Genomic DNA, 13238 nt, shown 5'->3' with positions numbered 1-13238 from the left:
CACAGCATGTAAATACTCCTGTTTAAATTAGTTTTGTACCCTCAGTGACACTTGCTTGTTAATGAAAATATTGAATCGGCCAATTATGTGGCAGCAACTCAAAGCATAAAAACATGCAGACATGGTCAAGAAGTTCAGCTGTTCAGCCCAAACATCAGAATGGGGAAGAAGTGTGGTCAAAGTGACTTCGTAGAGTGATTGTTTGTAACAGACAGAGTGGTTTGAGTATTTCAGAAACTGCTAATGGCCTGGGATTTTCATGCACAACAGCCTCTTGAATTACAGAGGCAATTCTGTGAGCAAAAATGCCTTGTTAATAAGAGAGGTCAGAGGTGAATGGCCAGACTGGTTTAAGCTGACAGGAAAGTGGTAGTAACTCATATAACCAAGTGTTACGACAGTGGTGTGCAGAAGAACGTCTCTGAATGCACAATATATAAAAGCTTGAACTGGATGGGCTACAGCAGCAGAAGACTACAAACTTATGCTCACTGGCCACTTTATTAGGTAAAGGAGTGGCCATTGACTGTACTGTTGAACAGAATCATTCTGAGCACAGTCCAATCAGGAGAAATACAAAATAACCTCTAAGATCTCTGCATAAAAGGATGTATTTAACAAATCAGTATTTCACATCTGGGGGCACATCTTCAAACAGGATGACCAAACAGCTAGAGGAAACAGGTCTATTTAAAAAACTGTAGAATTAGCTCACAAGAAGAAGTAAGAATCGTTTGTACAATCATAACCTGTGTCAAGAGTGCCCACTAATTTCTACCTCTTTGAGTCTGGAGGGTTTTTGCCAATCTCTATTCCCATTGCAGCAGTGCAGATAGGTAGACCTTCATGGACTGATAAACAGAGCTCAAAGATTCAGAAAGGCAAGACTGTGCCTGAGCTATCCCTTCAGCATTGAGCAATAAACAGTGCTGAGGAAAGTTCTATGCCAAAATTCCATGCAGTTACTAGGCAAGCTCAAAGCTGAATTTGGGATCAACCTCAAAATAACCATGGAAGTGCAAAAAAAAAGTATTTACTGGAGGTATAATGTCAGGGACAAAGATGGAAATAAGAAGTATAATTGTTTATTTATTTCCATAAATGCCTTGGTTTCAAGAACTGACTTCAGAGTTTTAGATATGTTATGCTTGTATAGAATATTCACTCGTGAAGTTCAGTGCAGGCAGCTGCATTTTAGTTCACAAGAAGGAAACAGAAAGCAACATGCAAACTCTTCAAAAACATGTTAAGCTAAGTAAGAACAGGTATGGGAAGGGTGGGGTATAGGAGTTGGGCACTGACAGCTCGCAAATTCCCAACATGTGGATATGGGTTGGGATCACAGTTTCTCAAGGGTAAATAGGGGATTGTAAAATAGGTGGATTATTGTTTATGGGACCTGGGGCATAGCATTTGTGGGGTGAGGAGGTAGAGAGAGGGTGAGGGAACAAGATTGGAGATGAGGATGCCAAAGTTTGAGGGGAATAATTCACGGATAGGCAACGAACAGTGTGGTGAAGGAAATCAGTGGGCCATCTATTTGGGGAGGGAGGGTAGGGGAAGGAATTGGCCTTGATGTAGGGCTTTGACCTCCACTGTTGACAATTCCTTCCCCCCCTCAACAGATATTGTTTGACTTGCTGAATTCTTTCAGCAAATTGTACATTCCTCTCGATTCCAGCATCTGCCATCGCTTGTGTCTCCATTGACCAGATGTGTGTTGTGTGGTGCAGTAGGTAACCCATAACTGACCATTAATCTGTATTGTTAAGGAAATTAATACTTTAAAGAGAGCTTGCTCTTAAATCCTTCACTAGATTGTGGTACCATTTTCTATGATTTGTCTTTAAAATGATGAGAAAACTTGATGAAGGAATAAATTATTTTGTCACTCAATTACTCTTTATTGTAGCACTTGTAAGATCACATACCATAAAAAACCAACACCATCTCAAATTTCAAGTTTAAACTTGAACCCCAATTCCAATCACAATCAGCTGGGCTTTTAACGTATCTCTCACATGATACACATGGGTGTACACTGTTTTGTTCTGGGAAATTCTTTAAAAAGCTCTAAAACTCTTTTTCTTTTCACCAGTCCATTAAGCCCATTAACATTAAAACTTTAAAAATTCAGTAAATTAGTCATTATTTTTAACAGGGTTACTCCAGTCTATAATAATACATAATATTTTAACTCTCATAGTACCTTGGGGAATTATTTTAAAATTTTCCATGTTGCTATGTGTCTCCCCTCCAATCATCCAGGCAAAGAAAGAAAGATAAAGAAAAATAGATTATAAAGGAAAAAAAACAAAAAAAACCCCTGCTAATGTTGCGAATGAAAAGAAACACAACATTACCCCCCTCCGTTGTGTGGGTCATGGCAAACGCCATGATTACACACGTGAATCCCGTAGCGATCGATCCGAAGTTCCCCCAGCTACCCCGTAACATGAAAAAAGTATATATAAGAGAAGAAAAAATAATATCACTACTCTCGATTAATGTTTCTCAAATTTTTACCTTTCTACCCCTGTATCATATAATTAAAAATATATTTGAACATTCTTCTGTCCTTAATGTCCATCAACTCACTTAAGTGTCCCCGTCTTCATCTTTAATCTGTTTCACTTTTAAATCTTTACTGTGTCTAGCGAATATTTGGAAGTTCTTGTGCAAACTCCTCTGCAACCTGATGATCAGTAAAAAATCTTCTTTTTCCGTCATCCAAAAAAATTATCAGTGTTGCTGGGTGGTGCAATATAAATTTATAACCCTTTTCCCATAAAACTTTTTTCGCTGGGTTAAATTCCTTCTTTCTCGTCAAAAGGTCATAACTTATATCAGGATAGAAAAGAACTGCTTTCCCTTCTATCATCAATGGCTCATTTCTCTTGCTGGCACGTTGGGCAGCCGCCTTCAGGATCTTTTCTTTATCTTGAATATCTTAAGCATTTTATCAAGATTGGTCGTGGGTTTTGATCAGGTTGAGGTTTTGGTCTTAGGGCTCTGTGGACCCTTTTGATCTCAATCAACTGGGTTCCCTCTTCCATTTCCAAATTTTCCGGGATCCATTTTTGAAAATTTTTTATTGGATCCTCTCCCTCTATTCCTTCTTTAAGACCAAGAATTTTAATATTATTTCTTCTACTAAAATTTTCAAGCATGTCTATTTTTTCCAACAGTCGTTTTCTTTCTGATGTCCAGGCAAGAATATTATCTTCCATTTTATTCACTCTATCAATAGTGTCTCCCATTATTTCTTCCAGCTTTTTAACTTTATTGTCCATTTTCTCCTGTTTTTTCACCATTTTATCATAGTCTTCATATTTTTAATATCTTTTATTATTTTTAATGTTCTTAATTCTTTTAATTCATGCATTATTCACACCAAAGCTTCTCTTATGTCTCCAGAATATCTTCCACCTCCAACCTCTTCCTGTTGTTCTTCTTTTACGTCCTCATCTTCATCTGTATGTTCCAGAGAATCCGAATCCTCCTCGGGTTCATTTTCACTTCCGCTTCCAATCGTAGCTGGGATTTGTAGTTCAAATTGCTCATGTTTGTGCATGCCCTTTCCTGCGCGCATGCACAGTTCCTGTTGTTCCTTCTTGGAGACTGTTGATGTTGCCGTCGATTTCTGTTCTATATCGCCGGAGGTAAGATGCACTTGAGTCTGAGGCTTCTTCATGGTGGCCGGCCCAGCTTGTATTGTCTTCAAAGTAGAAGTTTTCTTATTTGTCTGTTTAGGAGGCATATCTAAGGAAAATCCTGAGTAGTTTAGACGTAGTTTTTAGAAAATATTTACTTACTTTTCTTCACTTAAACATTAATTTAGTTTTTTTACGGGAGAGCTGGATTTCCACATCTCGATCCTACGTCATCACATGATGTCCCCCCATGGAATGTCCTGATGGTGATGGTGGTGGAGGGGGATACGACAGGGTCTTTAAGAGACTCCTGGACAGGTACATGGAGCTCAGAAAAATAGAGGGCTATGGGTAACCCTAGGTAATTTCTAAGGTGAGGACATGTTCAGCACAGATTTGTGGGCTGAAGGTTTTCTATGTTTCTAACATACATTAAGAAAATGAAAATAGATATAGCTTTTATACAAGAAACACATTTAACAGAGATAGAACATCAGAAATTAAAGAGAGATTGGGTCGGAAATGTTATATCAGCTTCATTTAATTCAAAGCGAGGGGAGTTGCAATTTTGATCAACAAAACTTTACCAATTAAAATACAAAATGTATTAATTGATTCTGCGGGAAGATATGTAATTATACATTGTCAAATCTTTTCAGAACTATGGACTCTTATGAATGTTTATGCACCAAATGAAAACGATGTAAAATTTATACGAGGTTTTTTTGAATTTGGCTGACGCACGCGATAAAATATTAATAGGTGGAGACTTTAACTTTTGTCTAGACCCAGTTTTAGATAGGTCAAGAAAGGTTGTTACAAAACCAAAAGTAGCAAAATTAACTTTATCATTGATGAAAGATTTAAATTTGATTGATATATGGAGAAGAATTAACCCAAGAGAGAGAGATTATTCATTTTATTCAAATAGACATAAAACTTATTCAAGGATAGATTTTTTCCTGCTATCAGCGAATATTCAAGACAGAGTAAAAAATATGGAATATAAAGCAAGAATATTGTCAGATCATTCCCCTTTGATAATGACAATGATAATGATGGATAAGGAGTCAATTTACAGATGGAGATTTAATTCAATATTATTAAAACATCAAGATTTTTGTGATTTTATGAAAAAACAGATTCAGTTTTTCTTAGATACAAACTCACATTCAGTTGATGATAAATTTATATTATGGGAAGCGATGAAGGCATATTTGAGAGGCCAGATAATGTTAAACTTCTAAAATTAAGAAGGAATATATGGTAGAAATAGATCAATTGGAAAAAGAGATTACAAAATTAGAAAAAGAATCTCAAAGATATATGACAGAAGAAAAACAAAGACAACTTGTTAATAAGAAGCTACATTATAATACACTTCGACATACCGAACAGAAAAAGCAATTATGAGAACTAAACAGAGATATTATGAACTAGGTGAAAGATCACACAAGATTCTTGCTTGGCAGTTGAAAACAGAGCAGGCTTCCAAAACGATAAATGCAATTAGAGCAAGTGTAAATAAAATTACTTATAAACCTTTAGAAATCAATGAAACTTTAATTTTTTTTATTCTGAACTGTATCAATCTGAATCACAAAATGATATTGTTGAGATAGAAAGGTTTTTATCACAAATAACTCTCCCAAAATTGAATTCGGAAGAACAGAAAGGATTAGATGTGCCTTTTACATTAAAAGAGGTCGAAGAAGCTCTAGGATCACTTCAGAGTAATAAATCTCCAGGAGAAGATAGTTTTCCACCTGAATTTTACAAAAAGTGTAAAGATTTATTAATTCCTCCTTTTATGGAGCAGAAAGAACGCATAAACTTCCAGAATCTTTTTCGACAGCTATTTTAATAGTATTGCCAAAAAAAGACAGAGATCTTTTAAAGCTAACATCATATAGACCTATTTCTTTGTTGAACACTGACTATAAAATAATAGCAAAGATTTTATCTAATAGATTATCTAAATCCTTACCAAAATTAATACACATGGACCAAACAGGATTTATTAAAAATAAACAATCGGCAGATAATGTAACTCGGTTACTTAGCATAATTCATTTGGCACAAAAGAGGGAAGAAATGAGTGTGGCAGTTGCTTTGGATGCAGAAAAAGCATTTGATAGATTGGAATGGGATTTTTAATTTAAGGTATTGGAAAAATATGGATTAGGAATATCTTTTATAAAATGGATTAAAACCTTAAATACTAACCCCGAAGCTAAAGTGGTGACAAATGGCCAAATTTCAACATCATTTCAGTTAACAAAGTCAATTAGACAAGGTTGTCCATTATCACCTGCTTTATTTGTGTTGGCGATAGAACCATTAGCTGAATTAATTAGAACTGACTCAGATATTATGAGTTTCAGAGTTAATCAGGAGGAATATAAGATTAACTTATTTGCTGATGATGTTCTGATTTATCTAACTAACTCATTGCATTCGTTGCATAAATTATCTTCTAGATTGGAAGAATATGGGAAAATATCAGGGTACAAAATAAATTGGGATAAAAGTGAAATTCTACCCCTTACTAAAGGAGATTATAGTCAATGTCGATTAATAACTCAATTTAGATGGCCGATAAATGGTATAAAGTATTTAGTTATAAGAGTTGATAATGATATAAAGAATTTATATAAATTAAATTATTTGACATTATTGAAAAAAATTCAAGAGGATCTTGATAAATGGATGATGTTACCAATAACATTAATAGGTAGAGTCAATGCTGTAAAAATGAATATATTCCCTAGATTACAATATATATTCCAAACACTATCAATACAATTACCATAGAAATTTTTTCAAGAGTTAAATAAATGTGTGAGGAAATTCCTTTGGAAAGGTAAGATGTCAAGAATATCGTTGGAAAAATTGACATGGAAATTTGACCTAGGAGGGTTACAATTACCAAATTTTAAGAATTATTACAAAGCAAATCAACTTAGATTTATCACATCTTTTTTTGATGAAGATAAACCGGCATGGATTAGAACAGAATTAGACAAAATAGGAGAAAATATACCAGAAGATTTTATATATAAATGGATACGGGAAAAGAAAGAATCTCCTATACTAAAACATTTCATTGATTTATGGAATAAGATAAATGTTGATGAGATAAAGAAATCTTTATTAGCAAAGAGACCTTTAATTCAAAATAAACTTATCCCTTTTACAATGGATAATCAACTTTTATATAACTGGTTTCACAAAGGGATTAGATATATAGGAGACTGTTTTGAAGGAGGTATATTAATGTCATTTGACCAATTAAAGAATAAATATAAAATATCAAATAACACTCATTTTTGTTATTTCCAATTAAGGGATTATTTAAGAGATAAACTGAGTCAAACAATGTTATTGCCGAAACCTAATGAAATAGAAACTTTAATTCATAAAGGAAAAATTTAAAAATTTATTTCTGGTATGTATAATTTGATTCAGAAGCAGGCAATTAAACAAGGAATTCATAAGTCAAGACAAAAATGGGAAACTGATTTGAATATTAAAATTTATGAAACAAGTTGGTCAAGATTATGTCTTGACAGTATGACAAATACAATAAGTGTTCGACTAAGATTAGTACAATATAACTTTTTATATCAAATATATATTACACCACAAAAAATAAATAGATTAAACTCAAATTTATCTGATCAATGTTTTCGATGTAATCAAGAAATTGGTACTTTTTTACACTCTACTTGGTCTTGTTTTAAAATTCAACCTTTTTGGACAAATTTAAGAGTTTTACTGGAACAAATTATTGGAATACAACTTCCACATAATCCAACATTATTTTTACTAGGCGACATTGAAGGGATAAAATTGAAATCCAAATTGAATAAATATCAGAAAGAATTCATAAAAATTGCATTGGCAGTAGCCAAAAAGGCTTTTGCAGTTACTTGGAAATCGGATTCATACTTAAGTATAGTTCGTTGGAAGAATGAAATGTTTAGCTGCATTCCACTTGAAAAAATTACTTATATAAATATGAAATATTTCTGAAAATTTGGTGCCCTTATTTACAAAAAATAGGATTAAATATATAGGAGCTCCGAAGATAAAATTATTGGTTATCTGGGGAAAGAAATAAATATACATATTAAAGCTATTATGAACTCCATGGAGCATGTGGGGATCTTCCGATATCCAGGCATTCTTTCTTTCTTTCTTTTTTCTTTCTTTCTTTCTTTCTTTTTTCTTCTCTTTTTTTTCTATAGGGATATGTTGGGGGGAGGGGGGAAGGGTTGATAATTTTTTTTCTTTCTGTAACCTATTTGAAAATTCAATTAAAAAAAAAATTTTAAAGCTCTAAAACCAGCCAGTATTCCACCAATCAACAGATTTTCACAATGACAGATTAATTTCCTTTTTGTTCCACTTTTGTAATGATTGAAGGTCCTTTCACAATTGCCACTTCTGACTTTCTACCAAAGTTCAAATGGCAGATTCAGAGAAGCTCCAAGGAACTTGCAGATCTCTGTCATTGTCAGTTCAACTTAGAAGGGAAGTAAACACACAAGAGAGACTGCAGGCATGGAGAAAAGAAGCAAGATGCTGAAGCAACACCGCAGGTGAAGCAGCATCGGTGGAGGCAGAAGGGTGCTCGACATTCATCAGAACTGAGAGCATAGAAGAAATATGAACTCCAATTGAAATCCAATTTCAGATGACCCCCCCCCCCAACTCTGTTCTTTCTAGCACTCCAGCCATGTTGTCTCTCTCTGTGCCTACCTTGTCGATCACCCATGCACCCATCCCTCATCCCTGGTCTACTCTTCCTATCACCTCCCACACCTGACTCCATCTGCTCATTTGTTTTTTTTTCTTATCTGCCTCCACTTATCTTCCACCAGTCTCTGGCTTCACACGCCCGCTCTCTTCCCCACCACCTCACCTGGTTCCATCTGTGCATCATCCTCCTTTCCCCCATCTGGTTCCACGTATCATATACCAGCCCTCGTCTCTCATCTCCTTCAGTTATCTTCCCCCCACGTTCAAACCTGATGCAGAGTAAAGAGCCATAACATTGACTATCCTTTTACCTCTGCAGATGCTGCTCCACCACTGAGTTCCTCCAGCAGTTTATTTGACGTGAAAGTATATGTTCATCATATCGTCAAATGGCACAGAAACTGGTCCTTCAGTCAGCCTTGACTATGCTAACCGTCAAGTACATATCTGTACCAATCTTGTTCATCAGCACTGGTCCTTTGCCTTCCATGCCTTGGGCATGCACGTGCTAGACGAGATACTTCTTAAAGAACTCCCAGAATGCATCACATTGTATTTGCATAATACCTTTTCTATTAGTGCAAATCAAAACAAATTAAAAAGTGAATCCAATTAGATCCCTTTCAGGAATAAAAAGAAAATTAGGATCAGTGATGCACGCACTTAACAACTTGTAAAATACCTTTGTTTGATAAATTATTAAAAACGGGAAACATACCATTTGGGAAAAATTGCTGAACCTTGCCAAAAATCTGAGGGAGTGGCATTAGAGTAAACGATGGTGACATTACTGTTCAATGTGTCCATATTCATTAGAGACAAACACTGCTTAAACTTGATTTTGACCACAAGCCAGCATATTGAAAACAATAGGATAATGTGGAGACTTGGTGGGAATTGAAGTACTGCATATTTAATGTGGCTGATAGCAAGCTGAGCAATTGATAAAGTGCAATGGAAGATATTGCAAAGGAGCAAACTATCACTTCATCCTGGCAAATTTACAAGATGTTTGTTTCTAAACTTAGGAATCTCATAAACAGCAGCCAAACTGACTACTTTCCCACAGGAAGGATGTTTGCGGGGGTGGGTGGTTGCAAACTGCAAGCCCCATTAAGATCCTATTAACAAATTCTGCTAGCAAGTCTTTTATCAGAAATAACTACTGAGTGCTTGGACTTGACCAGTTGATCCAAATGTGTCAAAAAATGTAGAGGAGGCTTGACCCAAAAGCAGAGCAGCAGAAACGATATAGCTGAAACAATAACTTTAATAATTGACTGCAAAATAGCAAGCCACAAGGGGCCACGGAACAAAAGAGAACAGATCTAAACTCACAGGCAACAAGGTAACTGAGGGCTTGGAACAACTGGTTGAGTCTGGCTGGTTTGATAAGTGAACCAGGGCTGTGGACAAGAGCTGGGTTTAAATACGCTGCAGGTAATGAATTGGAAATTACTGTTAGGTGACTCCTATTAGCTGAGTGGAGAAAGGGAGGCCCGACAAGACACACCCCCTCCCACCTCCGGTGGTAGCCAGCACCTAGCACCCAGCAGCCCTAGATGATTCGAAAGGGTCTTGTGGAACTAATCAATGAGTGACGGATGCAAGATGAAACTGGACATCATCCAAGATCTCTTCTCTGGGCTGTACCCTTCTCACTCAACCAGATACAGCATAGCCCATCCATGATTACATGAATCCATCAACCGTCAAACAGCCACACTAGACCACTTTCCACTATTCCAGGTAATGGAGACGCAGGTTCAGGTGGTACCAGTGGTCTGTGGACAACAGGCTTGAGGCAGGATACACAGAGGGTAGATGTGATCTTGAGGAACGGTGGCAGTTGGAGACAGCAAGTAACTGGATTGATGCGATGGGTAATTTTGAAGGGGCCAGTGAACCGGGGAAAGAACTTGTGGGAGTTGGTGCACAGGGGCAGATGTCGGGTGGACGACCTCATGTGGTTTCCAGGCAGGAGTCGTCTGGCTGGGCATCGCCAGTGGTTAGCCTGGCAGCAGTAGGGCAGTTGGCAACTTGAATACATTCACTCGAACGTACATCTAAATGTGTCTGTAATGCTGTCTCTATTTATGTTCCATGCGTGATTATGTACAAGAGTAACTGGAAGCTATCTTGTGTAGTGGGTGGTAGGTTTTAGACATGAAGAATAATGATACATCATTTTTCCTCTGTTTGCTTGGCTTACCAAGTGTCATTCCAAGAGATTTTGATCTCAAATCAAATGTGCGAGGAAGCAGACAGAGTCTATGGACAAGGATCTGCTGTTGCATATGTGGTTGGAGGTAGCTACTAAGTAATTTGGAGGAGCTACGATAGTTTGGAAAGTACAGTTTAAATATAGAGAAAGATGGTGTAATCCATGTTAGAACTGAGGGTGACAAATCAGAAGTTCTCTTTCATAAGCACAATTTAATACAAGGATAATTGTTAATTTTAGATTTGAGACGGATCGAGTTTTGTTAAGCAAAGGTATTAAGAAATATGAGGGAATGACAGGTATAAAATTGATCAATGGAACATACTTTGATTGTGTGGGAATCTTACTATTAAAAGCATTTTTCCAGTGCTTTTACTAGTGAGATACTGAGAGCTTTGGTAGTCCACATACATAAATCATGAGAACCTGGTGAATAGGTATAGAAAGTAATAAATAAAAAACCAATGGAACCTCAGTGAGCTGGAATTCCAAACTGAGGAAGAGGCACACACCTTGTTTAGACAACTTCTGAAAAAGTGTATTCAGATTGAAAACTGATGGTAAAAGCTGACGTCTCTACATGGCCAAAATGTTCTGTTCTTTCACAGGAAGAACTACCATTCAGACAAGGTGTGGGAGAGTCCATTGTGAGCTATTGGCTACTAAGGGAGAGGATAAACATGATATTAGAGGCTGAAGTCACTAAGTAATCAAATTAAAATTGCCCCGAAAATAAATGAACACAGAAGAATCTCTCAGAAACACCCAGCTTTATTGTTAGCATTTTAATTCATTTAGTATATGACTGTTCCAAGATGTCCTCCAAACTGTATTATTGTACCTTATTTTGTTTTGTGCTTCCTTTACAGTCTGGATTACAGTGGACCATCGAGAGAGTTTTTCTTCCTCTTATCACAAGAGCTATTCAATCCTTACTACGGTTTATTTGAGTACTCAGCCAATGATACGTACACTGTGCAGATCAGTCCGATGTCAGCGTTTGTAGAAAATCACCTGGAATGGTAACGTATCTTCCTTCATTCTTCCTCTACTCTTCAAGTTCCCCAAAAAAAGTCACAAAAGCTGAATTTCCCATAAATGTTAATGTAAAGAATGCAATAATCAGAAAATAGATTTTTACAGTGCAAAAAAGGGACCACGGTCCTGAGAATCCGGTTCAGGGCTCTGCAGAGCAAGTTCATCAGTCCCGTAACTCTAGTCTTTATTGACAGTGAGGTGCCTGATTTATTCCTTGTTGGAAGTCTTGATTGATACTGCTTCCACCTCCCTGTGATTCCAGATCATAGCTTTCCTTGGTGTGTCACTAAAGACTAAGCAATCACAATTATTTGACAGCCACCTTTATCAAACCATTGTGAAAAGTTCCCTTTTTCTTATTTACCCATTTCCCTCTCTGATTTATCCTGTTGGCTCATGCAAGAAGGGAAGCTTGCTTGAATTATGGCCTATCCTATTAAATCATAATTCATACGTTGCTATTCTCTAAAGAAATGAAGGTATACTTTTCTTGCTTGTATCTTTGCTATTCTTAGTTGATTTCTGTGAGAGAACCAGAAGGCATTCTATTTCACTGTGCTCCCGTGAACTAGCTTACCAGAGCTACACAGAATGGAGGGCAGGAGTAGGGTGGTGTGGGATTCGAGGTTCAGCACTTACGTTGGAATTGTCAGTCAAAAAAAGTGTTGAGGGAGGCAGTAATGTCTCAATCTATTTGGGAAAATGGATCATTATTAAATAGGATATTAAGTTTAGATACTTGGCATCATTTCAATATTGGAAGCAACATTTAAACATAAAATAGGTTAGGTATGGATTCCTTAACAGTGCCATGCTCTTTTACGAGTGCTGTTACTATTTGGAATAAATTTACGAGATGAATTTCAGGGGAGCCCTTTCATTTATTTGTTGTAACTTAGCCAGAATATCTGTGGTAACGCTCGTAGAATGGTGGAAATTTATGCAATTTGCATGCCAGGTTTATGCTCAGTGGGTTTTAATGGTTTGAGTGAATAAAAGTTCTCACAGTTGCATACATCTTATATAATATGCTGTCAGAATTCAGTCAAATTGCCCACATCCTGCTGGCCTTAACTTCAGAAAGTTTGTTGATAGAGAACAAAGTGCTTACATTCATATCTCCTGAAACTTCAGTGATCACTCTGCTTCATTTTGCCCTACAAGTTTGTTAGACTCTATACTATGCAAACAGTGAAGGCCTGGACTGATCCACTGTAGTCATTGCTACCAGAAGGTTAAGTTGGTATTACATTAAAGTAATTATCTTTAGAGCTTTCTGCTCATTATTGGTAAGAACTGTTTTAAGATTAGTGAATATATTTGTAATAATCAATGGCTTTTAATAATAAGCCCTTGAAACAAATTTTTCACATTACAGCAGACGATGCAATTTATATGAGACACTTCTATGCATAGAACCAGATCCTTTTTACCCTCTGTGTGGTAGTCACGTTGCTGACAGCAGATGAACACATCTACAAAGAGCTCTGCCACAAGAAAGCAGCATCCATCATCAAGGACCCCAACATCCAGACAATGTTCTCTTCTTGCTACTACCA

At 36.5% G+C, this 13238-nt stretch overlaps 1 protein-coding gene across 1 annotated transcript in view; it reads left to right on the top strand.

Annotated features, from left to right (window-relative positions):
- Positions 1-13238, top strand: part of LOC140732165 (E3 ubiquitin-protein ligase HECW1-like) — a 453787-nt gene that overhangs the window by 386546 nt on the left and 54003 nt on the right. The window contains 1 exon segment of the mRNA XM_073054406.1: positions 11511-11663. Within this exon segment, the coding sequence (XP_072910507.1) occupies positions 11511-11663 (153 nt within the window).

The sequence above is a fragment of the Hemitrygon akajei genome, chromosome 8, assembly GCF_048418815.1.
Source record: "Hemitrygon akajei chromosome 8, sHemAka1.3, whole genome shotgun sequence".
Classification (NCBI taxonomy): Eukaryota; Metazoa; Chordata; class Chondrichthyes; order Myliobatiformes; family Dasyatidae; genus Hemitrygon; species Hemitrygon akajei.
This window is presented reverse-complemented; position numbering and strand designations above follow the sequence as displayed.